Genomic DNA, 16,667 nt, shown 5'->3' with positions numbered 1-16,667 from the left:
CCCGCCCACATGCCAGCCGGCCGCAGCTCCCGCCCACACGCCGCAGCTCACGCCCGCAGCTCCAGCCCCGCCCCCACGCCAGCCGGCCGCAGCTCCTGCCCCGCCCACATGCCAGCCGCAGCTCCCGCCCACACGCCCGCACAATGGAAGCGACATCCGCTGGGACCGGCAACAGCACGCCGCCTTTCGGGACCTCGTCCACTCCTCCCCCAGCCAGGTAAGACATCCCCCGAAAATAAGACCTAGTGTCTTATTTCGTGCAAAAAAAAAAAAATAAGACAGTGTCTTATTTTCGGGGAAACACGGTAGAAGTTTGTAAACTTACTTATTTAAGATCCCCATAGGATGTACTTCCTCAATGCACTGACACTATTTCACTCAGCCCTGTGAATATGCATGTTCTTGTGTCACCACTTTAACTAGGCCTGCCATCTGAACTACAACTCAATGTCTGAACAATATAACATTACCATTGCTTGCTGAAGGCAATGCATGGTGGGATATGTAGTCTTGAGAAATGGAGATTGCATCACATCAAGCAGCAGGAAAAGAGATACAAAGCACACTGGGAATCCAGGAAGTTATTATTATTATAGAGGATTTATATAGCGCCAACAGTTTGCGCAGCGCTTTACAATATAAGGAAGACATGACAATCACAATACAATTCAAGACAAGATGGTAAGGAGGGCCCTGCCCCTGAGGGCCTACTTGATGATAGTGATGGGCAGAACAGAAGGCAGACAGAAGGCAGCACTCATTTTATAAAAGGTTTTTTTTTCAAGTAAGCTTTAAATGCATTATCAAAACCAACTCCAGTATGTATTCCTATTACAATGCTGATTTTATAACAGGAGAGGATATGCTGGGACTTTACAACCTCTTGCTGTCCGCCCGTATGGTAATTTTTCCTTAATATAGTAAAAAAATAAAACCCCCAGTGGTGAATAAATACCACCAAAAGAAAGCTCTATCTGTCCCCAAAAAAGGGTATAAAATTCATTTCAGTACAGCGCTGCATGACGGAATAAATGTCAGTCAAAGTACCGCAGCGCTGAATACTGAAAAATGGCCTGGATGGGAAGGGGGTTTAACACCGCGGATGTCAACTGGTTAAAATTATGTTGCCCCAAATTTGTTTTTACTGTTTACATTTTGTCAGTTGCAGACCGGATCAAAACTGCGTCCAATGTATTCCAATGGTATTTTGGGCTCTAGTTCACATCGCAGCGTGCAGTTCCAGAGCAGGTGAAAAAACTGCAGCAAGCCCTATTTTACCTGCTCTGGATCTGCTCTGGAACGCATGCAAATGCATCAATCAACGCATGCAAGTGCCTGGAACGCACTTAAAGCCCATGTTAAACTAAAATGCATCAAATGCCCAGAACGCATCAAAAACACGGCACAACCCACTGCACTGCGTGTGCAGAAACCTGACCGGCTCTGCTCTGCATTTGTTGTGAACAGGGCCTCACAGGTGCACTGGTACATGTTATACATTGCCAGAATATGTCTTAAAATAAAGCATACATGGAGATCTAACAATGTTATCATCAAATAAAGGAGTCAGTGTTTCGGGTTTCACAAATTGTACCTAGAGACAAGTAAAAATTTAGCATCAGTGTTTTTCTGTGGTTATAAAACTGCAGCAGTCTTATTAAGGGCTTGTTCACACCAAATCTGGACCAGATCTGGATGAGTTTCTGCATATGCAGGGCAGTGCGTTTTGACGCATTCCAGGTCATTTATTTTTAGCCTAAAATGCGATTTCAGGTGTAGTTCAGTGCGTTACAGAACGTTTGCATGCTTTGTTTATGCGTTTGCATGCGTTTGGTGTGTTCCAGGGCAGAAAAAAATAGTGCCTGCTGCAGTTTTACCACATGCACTGGAACTGAACGCTGTGGTGTAACTAGAGCCCAAAATACCATTGGAATACATTGGATGCATTCTTAAACTGCTCTACTTCTGCACTCAGGGGTGTATCTACCGCAAGGCAAACTAGGCAGTTGCCTAGGGCGGCACTTGCCAGGGGGGCGGCAGAAAATGCCGCCCCCAAACCAATGAGGTGGAAAGAGCCGGACTTACCTTTGGGCATACTGGGCACTTGCCCTGTAGGCCAAGGCTGGGCGGCACAGAATCAGGCAGTGGCGGCTGCTTAATGAGGCAAACTATGCGGCCGCAAGGCCCCAAGAGCGGCTGCCTAATTAGAGAGCTGCCCGGTGGAGGGGAGGGCCCAGTGAGATGCGGTCCGGCTAGGTTTGTACAGGAGGTGGGTGTGAAGCAGTGGGTGGCGCGGGGCTGGCCATAGCATGTGATCTGATGGCGGAATGTCCCAGAAGCAGGCTGGGGGACTGCAATGTATCCTGTTGGTACTGATGGCACTTCGGGCTGCAGGTAAGAGGAGCAGCACTTGTATGCAGGGAAAGGGACTATGCATAGTCCTCCTGAGACCCCGCACAGGCCACCATAGACCTCACACAGGCCACCATAAACCCTGCACAGCTCTCCTGAGACCCTGTACAGCCCACCAGAGACCATGCACAGCTCTCCTGAGACCCTGTACAGCCCACCAGAGACCATGCACAGCTCTCCTGAGACTACGTGTGTGCTGTATCCAGTGACTGACAGATTGTGTAAAATTTTCTAAACAGGATGGGGTGGGACAAATTGCCTAGGGCAGCACAAAACCAAAATACACCAGTGTCTGCACTTGGTGTGAACAAGCCCTAAAGGAATTTTACGTCACCCAATTTTCTTTATTTACCTTTTTTTTTTACTTAATTCTTTTTTTAGAATTACAAAATAATTGTAAAGGTGATTAAGATAAGGTGATGCAAGAGAATATTGCAGTTGTTGATTCACGGGCGAGAGTATCCATAAGGATAAACTCGCCCATTGCCGTTGTTTACAGGAATTGGGGGACAAGTAACCAATCCCCCCTCCCAGATTTTATCGAACTTATTGGGACATCCTCTGGCTTCCAGTTATTCTGTAGAATGGTATTACTTGGTTAACCAGACTTTTCCAAGAGTTAATATCTAGAGTTTCAGTGGATATCCACTTCCAATACCAAAGACTACAATTTTCCTTGGATAAAAAAACAAAACAAAAGACCTAGAAGGGTTTCTGGGCAAGTATCCAAAAAATACCAAGGAGATAGTTGGGTTGCCTAGATTGGGGATGATAAAGTTCTGAGAAACTCAGCAATTTTGTTTTAAAAAAAAAGTCTAATTTTGGTGCACTCCCATATCATATGGAGAATGTCTCCACCTACCTTTAGCCACATATCTCTATGTAAATAATGTAATTTAAATTAGTTTATCCCTTACAGATATAACTGGATTGAAATATGAACTATTGATATCTGCTGATGTACATCGCCTTGCCAAAAAATGGTCAGGCCCGGTATTTAACTGAGCAAATAGGTCAGAGCCTTCCACTGGACAATTACAGTAGTCTAGATTCAGCAATGTTACGTGCCCCAAAAAAATGAGGTCCGATGCCTACCTGAATATACTGAATGACCAGGTCTTTCCATCAATGGATCTTCCCTGATGGCACAGTGGGTATATTCCAAGATGACAATGCCAGGTTTTCATCGGGTTCAAATTGTGAAAGAGTGATTCAGGGAGCAAGGGACATCATTGTCACACATAGATTGGCCACCACCACAGGGTCCAGACCTTAATCCCATTGAGAATCTTCAGGATGTGCTGGAGAAGACTTTACACAGTGGTTAACAGCTTAGCCACCAGAATCATTTCCAGTGTAAAGCTGACCGTCTGCTTTACACAGCTGAACAAAGTCCCAGCAGTTAGGCTCGGTTCACACCTGGGCGTTCCTACGCGCTGTAAAACGCTCAACATGTGAAAACCAATGATTGCCTATGGCCATGGTTCCCAAACAAGTACAGGAGCTTCTTTGGGGCGTTTTGCCGCGCGTTTCAATTGGTATTCCCGAGTGTGGCCCGGGGTTAACAAAGCGGTAACCCCGAGCCAGACTCGGGAATACAGCGTACAGGTCTTACCTTGGCCCCGATCCCTGCTGTGTCCTCCAGCGGCTGCCGACTTCCGGGTTCCGTCCCTTGCGAGCGGCCGCGTCGCAGGGGGGCGGAGCCGGCGGCAAGTTTAAAAGTGAAACTTAAAAAAAATTTAAATAGAGAAAATTAAAAGGGAAAAAAAATAAATAAAAAATCACTGAACGGAAAAACGGGCTAAAAAACGAGCTAAAATAATATGCTCAGGTATGAACCCGGCCTTAGAGGGGCCTGCTTCTGGCGACATACGTTGCTGGCAACAAAAGGGTTAAAGGCGAATTCCACCTTTAACACCATATTCTGTGTTACACCCATATTTAGGATGTAACATTGTACCATGCTGCAGAATTCCCCCCCCCCCCTCCACCTGCACACACCCCCCTTACCTGAATCATAGGGTGCTTCTTCCTGCAGTACTCCTACGTATTTTTAAAGCAGCACATGACCAGCCAACTAAATGTCTCCCAAAACAGTTACATTTAAAGGCATGTCAACTGTCAAGGTTGCCGGTGTGCTTATTTCAGCTCTCAACCGAACTTTCAAGCCCTCAAATGTCAGGTGTCATTGCTGATCACATGTGCAGCACCAAGGCAACTGCAATCCAAATATAGGCTAACAGGGTGTATTTCCATTGGAGGCATCAATTCAAAGACACATTCACACAAGCTGTGAATGAAAAAAAAACTACAAGTTAGTTCTGGCATTACGAAAGTAGCAGGGGGTGCAGACATTTTAAAAAATACTTCTTGTTTAAGGACTAAAGCAGGGGCCCAATCTACTCGTCCCTCATGACAACCTACTTCTCCTAATGCTAAAACATTTTTTGACAAAAGCCGTGCTTAAAGATACCAAGAAGCGCTTCTCATTGGTCAGCAAGGTCAGGTGACAAGTTCTCCTTATGGCAGGGGTGGCCAAACTCCTGGAGGGCCGGAGTTTGGCCACCCCTGCCTTATGGAGACATCTGGGGTCTATTAGACCCCAGATGTTTCCATCATTAGACTAGATGTCCCCCTATTAGACTCCAGTACAGAAGATCGAGCACAGCATTGTGCTTGTTCTCCTGTGCGGCCTGGGTTGTGACAGCCGTGACAGGAAGCAAGTATGCACTCCTGTCTCACTGACCACACAGAGCAGATCAGAGAACGAATGTTCTCCAGTCAGCTCTCCGCTCTCCATCCTGAAATCATTTACCGTAGGTCCAAGGTCCCCTAGAAGAGCTGGGGACCCCGAAAACCATGACGGGGAGGGGGGGACAAGCAGGCTGCTACAAGTGATGTGTAGCTGTACAGCAGCCCAGATCACTTGTACAAAACGAGCGACGGCTCCCCTGCTCTACATTTGGCCCTGCTTACCCCCAGCAGGGCTAAATGTAGAGGGGAAAAAAAACACCAGCCCGGCACACGGAACATCATGTCCCGGGCGCCAGGCGATAGGAGTCGCTCACTCCTGAGGAGGACTTTGTTTTCAATAGAGTAAACCTGATTGGTTGCCAAGACTCTAACTTCACATCAATTTTTATAAATCAAACTCACAGAGCCCTACTGTTTTAAAGGTCTGAAGAGTCAGGATCATCAGTGCAGTGATAATGGGGTGCCAAGAAACCGAGAATCACTCTATCAAACATGAATGAATCATCATGGGGGGTTAGCTAGAGAACCAAATAACAACAAACATATATCAGGTACTTTTCAGACAGTCGGTAAACATTATCGTGGGTTACTGCCAGCACACACTTGTCACAACCAACCACAACTGACTGAATAAAGCACACGTGAATCAAATTGACCACAGAACCATGGCTGATGTGCAACCAACAATCCACTTAATACGTTGCTAATGCTACAAAGTAATTTCAGAGCCAGACATATACCCAGCAGGCAAGGCAAATAACTAAACACGGGACAAAATGAATACCCATTCCAATAATCTCTCCCATGTCAAAGATGGTAACTATGCTTTTGCAACATTAAAGTGACATTAAACCCTCAGATTTTTTTACATAAAACAATACTGTAATGTGCGCCTTACTGTAATCCATGGTTGTTTCCCTTCTCTTTGCTGCTCTTCCTTTTAAATCTGTATCTGTTCTCATGCTGGGCAGAACTTCTGTTTTGCAGCAGACTGCCTTGTCTCTGAAATGGATACATGGTGTCTGTGTAGGTTCACAACCTGAGCCAGCACTACAGGAAGAGGCACTCAGCTGCAAAGGGAAGTTCTCCCCCAGCATGAGAAGACATGAGGATTTAAAAGGAAGAGCAGCAAAGAGAAGGGAAACTACCATGGATTACAGTAAGGCACACATTACAGTATTGGTTAATGTTAAAAAATCTGAGTGTTTAATGTCACTTTAAATACAGATCCAATGCTATAATAAAAGGATAGCTATACCAGAGGACGCTCCTTACATATGACAAAGAATAAAACAACAAAAAAGTTACAAGAATTAAAAAATAAATAAAAAATAAGCATCAACAACATCAACATAAAAAAATAGGTGGACCCATACATCTAACCAAGGATAATATCAATATCACACACATTATTAGACACTTTTCATAGATAAAGTTTTAAAGAGACATAACACACACATTAGACAAATGAGACCGACTTTCATTATTTGCTCTGTCCAGCTCTGTCTATCAGTATAAGCCCTTATAGGTCCACTCATCCGAAAAGACTAACAGATGAGCCATACCATAATATGAAGTGTGGGTTTTGCATTCATCAATAGACATGTGCATGGCTGTAGATTTTGTTTCAGATTTTTTCCCCCGTGATGTTATGAACTTGCTCCACCCCTTTATTTACAATCAGGAGTATTTATGCTATGTGTTTTTTCAACCATAATTTCCATCTTCCTCATGCATTGCACCTACACATATGATATACTATTTTCAGTGGCTCAGTGGCTGCCACGGCTCTGTGGTCACAGTGATCAGCTATTGCTGTGATCACTGGACTGTGACCACCTAATCTGCTGTTGAGGGTCTGCCTCGGGCCCAGGAGGACCCAGCAAAAGCAGTAACTCAATTAGCGCTGGTCCCTCCACGGACCAGTTCTCATTGTACCGCATGACAGGATTATCCCGTCACCGGTCAATAATGAACGAAACAATCATGTACAGTATAATCCGGTCATCGGTTGGGAAGGGGTTAATAAAGAACTTGCTAAAACTGTGTGGTGTGTTTACCATCCTAATATTTATTTGGTGAATGAGTAGGGGTAACAACTACCCCTTACTCATTCACGAGGGTAAGGGGGGGGGCGCATCTGGGTGCACCCAGATTTAGATAAGCTCCCCTGCCCGCAGACCCTCCATATCCACTTGGCCAGGGTTGTGGGGAAGAGGCCTTTGTCCTCATCAACATGGGGACCCTGCCCCATGTTGAGGGCAAGCGACCTGGTATGGTGCTTTCCTGCTCTGTCAGCCTGCGAAAAAGGTAAAAAGTAAAAAGTTTCTATTCCATTCCAAGCCTTTATTATGCAAATAAGCTCATCTGTCAAACTCAACAATGCAAATTAGTAGTTGTCAGCTTATGTCTCTATGGCTTCTCTGAAGAGATGAAGTTATGTGAATTCCAGCATTCATGCATCTGGATGATGTAACCTTTTTTCCTATTGGTGCTTTGGATCATATACTTTTGATGTGTGCACACTAACCAGTGTCTAAAATTGAAATTAATGTATCTAGAAACACAAAGGATACCAAGTGTCATCTATTTTGTCTGACCAGGAGCTGCAAGATATTTTAACGTTTTACAGAGACTGCAAGTCATTATGCGCATTGATCGAAAACCAAAACTTTTTTTTTCAAATTTTTTTAACATACATGTCCATTTACTTCTAATTTCCCCATAGACTGACACGGGGTCTGGTCATATCAGTTTTTCCTCCAACATAAGGTGGAGGAGAAAACTGGACGGCCACTGATGTCAATTTGGTGACATCTGTTCCGTACCGCTCCGATCAGGAGGGGATCCGTGCACGGGTAGTTGGTTGCATTTGCCTGCCCCCCCCCTCCCATATGCCCAAAGTGTCCTCCTCTGGCCTTCATATACTAGAACAGGGACTTTCCATTTCACCATGCAGACCATAAGGCCTCCTTCACATGAGAAAAGGTCAGCACGTACAGCTCCCTGCTGGCCGTATCGTACAGCTCCCAGGTAGGACAGGTGCTGCGTGTGATTAGTACGCAGCCCCTGTCCTTCTCTATGGGAGTACACAGCCTTACGCTGCCCTACGCACACCCCAAGTGCAGGTCCGTACGGGTGCGGATGTCCCGGCTCGGAAGCAGACAGGGTCCATCCTGTCCGCGTACGAGTATGGGCACCCGCACGGACATGCAGGGCGGGTGAGCGTATGGCGGCGTATGGGAAGGACAGGGGCTGCATACTAATAACACGCAGCACCTTTCCTTCCCAGGAGCTGCCCAATACGGCCCTGCATGCAGCACGGAGCTGTACGTGCTGGCCTTTTCTCGTGTGAATGAGGCCTAAAGAGCCAGTACAGGCTGACAGAGAAAAGAGCAGAAATGTGCAAGCATCATGACAGGTGTATGAGTCCAGTGATTACAATCATAAGAAACTGTGCTGGAAGATCTTAGAAGAGGGAGCTACACTAGTCAAGGCTGGATATGATTACAGAATGTACCAGTATTTGAGTTGTAATCACCCATGTGAACAGGCCAGAAAGCAAGAGACTTTCCCTAGCTGAAGGCAGCAGTTGGCTATTGTTGTACACACATGTGCAAACAGTAAGAGGAAAAATTCAAAAATGACCCCTAGGCAGAAAGCTGGTGTGTTAGGGGAGAACAGAATGTCACCAATGGATTACTTGAGGCAAAGAAGCAGGTTAGAACGGAGAAAGGAAAAAGCACGTCTGTGTTTATAGTGTCAGTAACACCCCCCTTCCCCACCAAAAAAAGGACACCCTTCCTAATAATTTTTACTATGCATGCAAACTTCCCTTACACATAAAATACCTGCTGCTCCTGCTAGTCAATGATCCTTTTTTTTTATTGGTGGCAACGCTCTGTGTGGGCTCATAGAGTCCTGCTGCGTTGCCACCATAGTACGCATGCTCCGCTACTTCTACTCAGTAAGCTGTGTCTACTCATGGCTTACTGAGTGATTCTTCTACATCAGCGCAACCTAGGTTAGGTAGAATTGCTATAGTTTTTTCCGCCCCTACCCCATCAAGCCAAACAAAGTGCAGTGGAGCGGTCAATCAAGCATGTGATCCGCCCCACAGGTCATTGCTGCCTGTGGTGCTTGAGAGGGTCTGAAAAACTGAACCAATGTCACTAAGCCTTGTCACCTGCTGCAGCTTAGCCCCGACCATGAAAAAAATAAAAATAAATCATGTGACTAATACATGACAGCTTAAAAAAGTACAGTATTTATTAATTTATTTTGAAAAGTCTTTACTTTGAAAATCAATTGCTGGTGGTGTGCCTCATGAATGCGAGTTATCCAATCACTATCCAAATCCTGCCGTCTTCACCTTCGTAACATCTCCAAAATACGCCCCTTCCTCACCAATGAAACCACAAAACTACTCATCCATTCGCTTGCTATATCTCGTCTGGACTATTGTAACTCCCATCTCATTGGCCTTCCACTACACAGGCTCTGCCCCCTTCAGTCTATCATGAATGCTGCTGTTAGACTCATCCACCTAACCAACCACTCAGTGTCTGCAACCCCCCTCTGCCAATCCCTGCACTGGCTTCCACTCGCCCAAAGGATAAAAATTCTAAATATTAACAACTGCTTACAAAGCCATCCACAACTCCGCCCCCGACTATATCTCCAACCTTGTCTCAATCAGCCTAAACGTCTTCTCCGCTCATCCCAAGACCTCCTGCTCTCTAGCTCCCTCGTCAACTCCTCCCATACGCGCCTCCAGGACTTTTCTAGAGCCTCTCCCATTCTTTGGAACTCTTTACCCCAACATGTCCGTCTATCTCCCACTCGGACTGCCTTTAGGCGATCAATAAGACTCATCTCTTCAGGAAAGCTTATTCCACCTCAAACTAACCGCTGAACTATCTCTCTCAAACAATTCATCCCCACACAGCTACCTCCTCATGTATCACTTGCCCCTCCCTCTTAGATTGTAAGCTCTCGAGGGGAAGGTCCTCCGTACCATCGTGTCTTGAATTGTAATGTCTTCCCTATGTTGTAAAGCGCTGCGCAAACTGGTGTCGCTATATAAATCCTGTATAATAATAATAATCGTAGTTTAAATCACAAAATGAGAATGAATTACTAATAGACTGACCACATAGTTGCAATAAGAAAGGCTTACTTCCTTCGTCGATTGGTCTCAACTGATAATTTCTGTGCACGTTGCCTGATTATTTTCTGTTCTTCCAGCATAGCTCGCCGTTCTTCCTCCCAGTCTATTTCCAGCTGTGTTTTAACATTTCTTGTGATAAAACACGGTTAAGGAAAAAGCGAGTTAAACACTTTACAAGGATGTTTGAATACAACTGATTCTAAACAGAATGTGGTCATATTGGCAAAACAGACCCGATTCACATAAACTGAACACCCAGCTGCTGTTAGTAATTATGTTGGGTCTCGGCAGAACAGCTTAGTGCTTAAAAGTAGAAAATATGTATATGTTTTTTAGTCTTTAGAAGGATGCAGCTGTTCTTAGATGCGTGTGTTGAAGAACCACACGTCAAGCAGTACTTATGATTGCCCAAAGTGCTCCACCATGGTAAAAAGGTCATCTTGGATGCCTTTCCTGCTGCCCATGAGAAATCTAGTAAAAAATGTGCGGTGATTCATGTTCTCTCTAGTAGTTTCTATTTTAAAGATTACTAAAAAACTATTTTTGCGGTCTGAGTACTATGGTGGAGATTATCCATCAGTTTCTGTTTGAAATAAGTGAGAAGAGATCTCTTCAAAGTAAGAGAAATCCTCCTAGGGTCGGTGATCACATCTTTGTGTTGTAGTAATGCGTGTTTCCGCACCATGCAGGCATTGCTCTTGCATCTATTGCTTTTGAAGGTCATCCAAATGCGCAGTAACACGTTACCATGCACTCCGTAAAAGAGAACAGGCCTGGGTTCTGTCCACGTTGGGGTGTACTGGCAGCCTATTCAAAATGAATAGTCTGCCCTAACACAATGCACATTAACCCATGTACAGTACATTAATGCACCACAAAAGGTGTCATCCGGGCCATAGACAGTTGTCACAAGTGTTTCTATCTGAAGGTTCTCCCTCTATTCCTGTTGCAGTGACAGCTTGAAATGTTAAAAAATGGGTTTAGATACACTTTAACCGGTCATGAATTAAATAAAGGGGCTACTTTTGCTCACTTGTTTGTTTTATGACAGGTTTACTTTAAAGTGTTTGTAAACACTTTAAAGTAAACCTGTTATAAAACAAACAAGTTAAACAAGTGTCACGTTCATCACAAAAGCCTACCTATAAGATTAGTCTAACTCAGCCTTACTCAAACAGGGTGCCTTCTGGCCTCCTCAGGGGTGCCTCGGGCCGGCCACCAGCACCATGTATTGGAATGATGCTAATTTAGGGAGGGTTGGATCTAGTCAGAAAAGGATAGAAGTTTGCTTTGTCCAGGTATGCTTTGCCTCCCACTCCCTGCCATGTTGCCACTGCTGCAGCTCCCGATGGGATGGTGGGGCACTGGTATAAAGGGGGAAGGTGGGGGTGCATTGAGATTTTCCATACTTTTAAAAGGTGCCATGACTAAAAAACGTTTGAGAAACACTGCTCTAACTATACGTGTCCTTTATTTCCAAAACCTTTAAAGTGATATTAAAGCCTAACTTTTTTTTTAATTTCTCCTTTAAGGAGACCCTCCTTTGCTGGAGGCTGTTGATTTTATTCTTTAAAAGTTCCTAATTCCTTGTTTTCTCGTGGCTCCCCGCAGCGCAATTCCCCCCGCCCCCTGCACGGGTGCCACCATTGTTTCTAATGGAGGCAACCGTGCACGCTCGTTTCCGCAGTGCCTGTGTGCGTCCATAGAGACACACAGCCCTGTGGCAGGCCACGCCTCTTCCCTCTTTGATTGATGGCAGAAGGAGCCTATGGCTCCTCTGCCATCAGTATCCTCCCCCCGCAACCCGTTAGTTCGCGAAACGGAGGATCTCTTTGGACTGGCAGCGGGGACGAGCGTAGCTGACAGGTAAGTGTGGAGGGGACTGGTGTAGAAAAAAGGTGCTGGGCCATTTTTACCCTAATGCAGAGAATGCATTAAATTAATAAACGCCCAGACCTTAATGCTACTTTAAGTATGCATAAAGTACCTATTGATCCTGCCAGATACTATGACTTCTATGTTCCTGGTGGCAATAGTCTGCAGTCTGCTCTAGCCTGTGTAATGTTGCCACCATGGTGCGCATGATCCTGTTTTCCGTGGGGGAAATAAACTGTGCCTTTATACAGCACACAAGGTTCCATTCCATCTCCCAGCTGTCTACACCTGCCTGGTCGGTACAAAGTACATGGAATGACAGAAGCTACTTCAGGGATCTTAGCTATCTTGCACTTTAGGTGTTTTTGATATTTCTCAGTGTTTTATGGATGGTTTAATTGTGGTTCGTGCACCCAACCTAAATCCATGGACAGAGTATCCGGGTTTACAAACGGTTTAAGTGTGGATTACCATGCCTCAGGCATAGGAAGATAACAGGGTTTCAAAAATCACCCACAGATCCAGCAACATTCCCCAGTGGAGGAATTACATTTGGAAGGACCGGACTCTAAATTTGTAAACACTATATAAGAGAAAACTCTGCACTCCTCCTGCACAAACCACAAATAGCAGCACCTATAGTGGTAACCAAAATGTGTTCAGCACTTAATAACTAGGTAAACACATTGATTATAATCCTTAACATAATGGCACCCTTTAAATCAATAAGTGGATTAAAAAAAAACTATACAAATAGTTCAACATTTATATAGCCTACTATCTGTTGAATATGGATTAAGTAACACATTCCAATACAATATGGTATAAAACGCCCACTTAGTAGTGACATGAAACACTGCTTCTTTACAGTTCAATCCATCATGAAATGTGCATTGACCTCCATGTAATTCCCTTAAACACAGCTCACTCCCTAGATCCCAATGACCTCATTACCAAGATGGTCAAATGTGCTTCATATAGAAGCATCCAGCTCTTCTATTGAACTTCCTCAGGACAACGCTACTAAGAAAGTCTACTGGACGCATTGAGAGGGCAGGCACTGTGAGGTCAGACACTACCAAAAACCAAGGGCACAGCCACCCTGATCAAACAGAGCAGTTTGCCATATGCTTTTTAGCATTATTGGTTTAGCACTTATGCTCTCATTCAATTCTAAATATAGGTTAAAGGTTTATAACATGTTTAAACTATCGGCATTTTTCTTTTTTTCTTGTTTGGCCTTAAGTGTAAAGTGGAGCCCACTATACACAGGGCGTGGGATTCTTTATATGGAGCTGGATCTATATATGAAGCGCTTCTTTTAACCATCTTAGTAAAAGAACATTGGGACCTAGTGAGTGAGCTGTGTTTGGGGATTTACACAGAAGTGAACACACATTTGAAGATGGATTGAACACAAAAGGCGTAATGTTTCACATCACTACTGAGAAAACCTTCTGATTTTGGATCTGTGTGGGTTTTTACACCCTATTGCATTGGAACATGTTATTTAATATGCACATGTACAGTATATTACAGGTATTAGGATATATGAATGTTGACTTTTTATATAATTTTTAAGCACTTATTGATTTAAAGCCTTGGTTCTCAACTGGTGGGTTGTGACCCAAAAGTGGGTCGCGACTCTGTGTTCAGTGGGACACTGCGTGCCTTCCACTTTTCCAGGTTAGAGGCTCCTCAGCCTCTTGCTAGCGCAACAGTCAGTTCTTGCACCAAGCAGCATTTAAAATGTCAGCTTGGAGTGGAGTGGGATAGGGCTATGGCCGCGAGGGAGCTCCATCCATACGTGCATTCCTTATAGCTCCCTCTTGTGCCCTTTAATGGTGCTTGGATCGGAGTGACGTCACATTCTGGCTCCCAGCACCTCTACAGGGCGTGAAGGGAGCTGTACAATAGATATGGATGGAGCTCCATAACAGCACAGCAGCCCGCACTGGACCCCAGGCTGAAAATCCACTCCAGTTCTCGTAAGCTAGGGAGACTGGATGGACCTAAAAAAAAGAATTGTTTTTGGAGTGTGCATGGTGTGTGAGAACGTCTGTGAGATTGTGTCTGTATGTCAGTGTTTTTGAGGGCCCATTCACACTAGTACAGTATGTTAATCGCATAGTACCATGTGATAAATGCACTGTACCACGCAATCGCACCTACTGTGCATTCTAGGGTGGGAGGCGTGCTGCATTGCCATTCATTTGAAGACTTGGGTCGTGACCTAATGACCAAGGACAAATGTGGGTCCTGAGGTTACACAGCTTGAGAACCACTGATTTAAAGGATGTCCTTCTGTGAACAACCTTATACACCCAATTGGGAAAATCAGTGCGTGTTCCTTGTGGGCTAAGAACCAGGCTAGAAATTGTGTACAAAGCCTAACAGCTTCATAAAAACAAGAAGCCTTGGGACATTGCTCCCTGCAAAAACCCTCAACACATCTCTCTCCCTCCTGCACCACAATGATCAGTTCATCCTTATGTAGAGTGATGGGGACAAGACTTCTTCCCAATACCATGTTCATTTTCATGGAGGCCTAATTTACACGTGCATCGCCCTGTGAAAAGCAATCTGCTGTGAACCTCTTTTTAGAGAGTGGTTGACATCCAGTTTATAGGTGTTCAGCAGGCCATACTGCAAACTCCTGAATGACTTGTGTAAGCAAAGCCTTAGTGTGGTATTGGGGCTAAGTGGTAAGCCTCGCAATTTTGAGTCCAATTGTCGCTTAAAGACTATCTCAATGGAGCTTGTAGGTTGTTTTTTTAATATCCAATTCAAATGTTAAACTTTACAAAGTGTAACAGTAAAAGGTACAGATCACAGCACTATGAATCTGAAACTGCTGAAAAATCATACAGGCTAGAAACAAAAGTGAAAAAAGAAAAGGGAGGGAGGGAAGGGCAAGGAGCACCCAAGCAAGGAGGATACATCATCATGTTATAACAAGGCTAAAATAGTCTGAGTGCTGAAGCTTTATTTAAGGGACTAGTATTGCTTGGAATTGAGATGTGGCACAGAAATGTAGCCAGGGACACCAGATGGTGTAAAATTGTGGAAATTGGTTGTATAAGTTTCCCATCAGCTCATCCTAACACTTTAGATATTACATCTCGCCCACCTATTCCTGGAGAGATGGGGGTGCAGGTAATTTCCAATGCCTAGAAATGACTTCGCTGGCAAAGAAGGCAAGCTGTGGAGTGCGTGTTCTGGTGGCTAGAGGACCGAAGCATGGAGAGTTTTGCAACATAATTCCGGCACCAACAAGTATCAGGGACTTAGAAAAATGGAGTGCAACCTGTAGGGGCAACAATACCACCTAGTAGGGGTTTTAAAGATCATTTCCTGTGTATGTCTGGCCTTGTAGAGCCTATGAGTTAAAATGAAGGACTTTGAAGGTGACATTTCTGAGCGGTTACACCCAAGTTCCTTTTCCCATTAAGCTATAGAAGGGAAGCAGGTCACATACAGAATATGACAGCAGAAGGTTGTAAAGTGTGGAAAGTGGACACAAGGGTCCCTCTTTATGTGAGCATAACAAAATGAAGGTAGTGTTCTATGTAAGGAAGCCCTGCTTTTTTAGAGTTTGATAACAGCCCCCAAATTGGAAGCAAGTCAGCCGATGTTCAGGGGAGTGGTCTGTATTCTCAGTAAAAGGTTGTAAGCTTCACTTGGCTAGGCGTACTCTTAAAGTCCTGTGTAAAGCACTGTCATTAGATTTGGGTTATAAAAACAAACAAAATGTGTAAGGGATATTCATTCTTCTGTATGATCAGACCCAAGAGTACAACTTTTCATAGGACATCCTCATGGGAGATAAACACTACCTGGCCCTAGAAAGAGAACTACTCTAACCAATGGTTTCCAGGAATCTACCACAACACTACCTACAGGTGAATGCTGTTATGGAGGATGAGATGAAAAATACAGCTTTAAATGAGGCAGAACTTCGGGGGGATTTTTTTAAACTTGTTTTGGGGGGTGGGGGGTTAGAAGCAGTCATAAGGAGAAGCTAATGCTGTTGGTTACGCTTACAGTAGAAATCCTGGTATCTTCGTTGATGCCAGATATTATAGCGCTCAAAGTGACATTTCATTCATCTGTATTTACAGCAGCTCAGGTGTGGTGCAGAATGTAAGGTGCAGAAAAATGCAGCATATCTGCATTTTTTAGACCACAACCCACCTCAAGAAAGCATTTTGGTGTGAACTGGGCACACAAAAACATTTTAATCAATGTGCCCTTGCAGTAACTGGAGTTGATCACACTAAGTGCGGTGACTGGCATGTCTAAGCAGCTGAAGGAGCCCTGAAAGTTTTTGTCCCTACAATGTGGGGATCGTGTTGTGTACCCTCGTCCATTCATAAAAAGCCTTGCTTTCTTTCTTAGATTGCCAGGTGTTCTGTGAAGAGACAAGGGGAGAAGAGGGGCCAGTAAACTACAGGAT

At 44.5% G+C, this 16,667-nt stretch overlaps 1 protein-coding gene across 1 annotated transcript in view; it reads right to left on the bottom strand.

The window, feature by feature from the left end:
• The window catches only part of CEP126 (centrosomal protein 126), a 76,536-nt gene that overhangs the window by 58,741 nt on the left and 1,128 nt on the right, over window positions 1-16,667 (bottom strand). The window contains exon 2 of the mRNA XM_018571968.1: window positions 10,346-10,465. Within this exon, the coding sequence (XP_018427470.1) occupies window positions 10,346-10,465 (120 nt within the window). The remainder of the gene's footprint in view (window positions 1-10,345; window positions 10,466-16,667) is intronic.

This window comes from Nanorana parkeri, unplaced genomic scaffold (genome assembly GCF_000935625.1).
Source record: "Nanorana parkeri isolate BGI_ZX_2015 unplaced genomic scaffold, ASM93562v1 scaffold1882, whole genome shotgun sequence".
Classification (NCBI taxonomy): domain Eukaryota; kingdom Metazoa; phylum Chordata; class Amphibia; order Anura; family Dicroglossidae; genus Nanorana; species Nanorana parkeri.
Note: the sequence above shows the minus strand (reverse complement) of the source record. Positions and strands in the feature narration are given on the sequence as shown.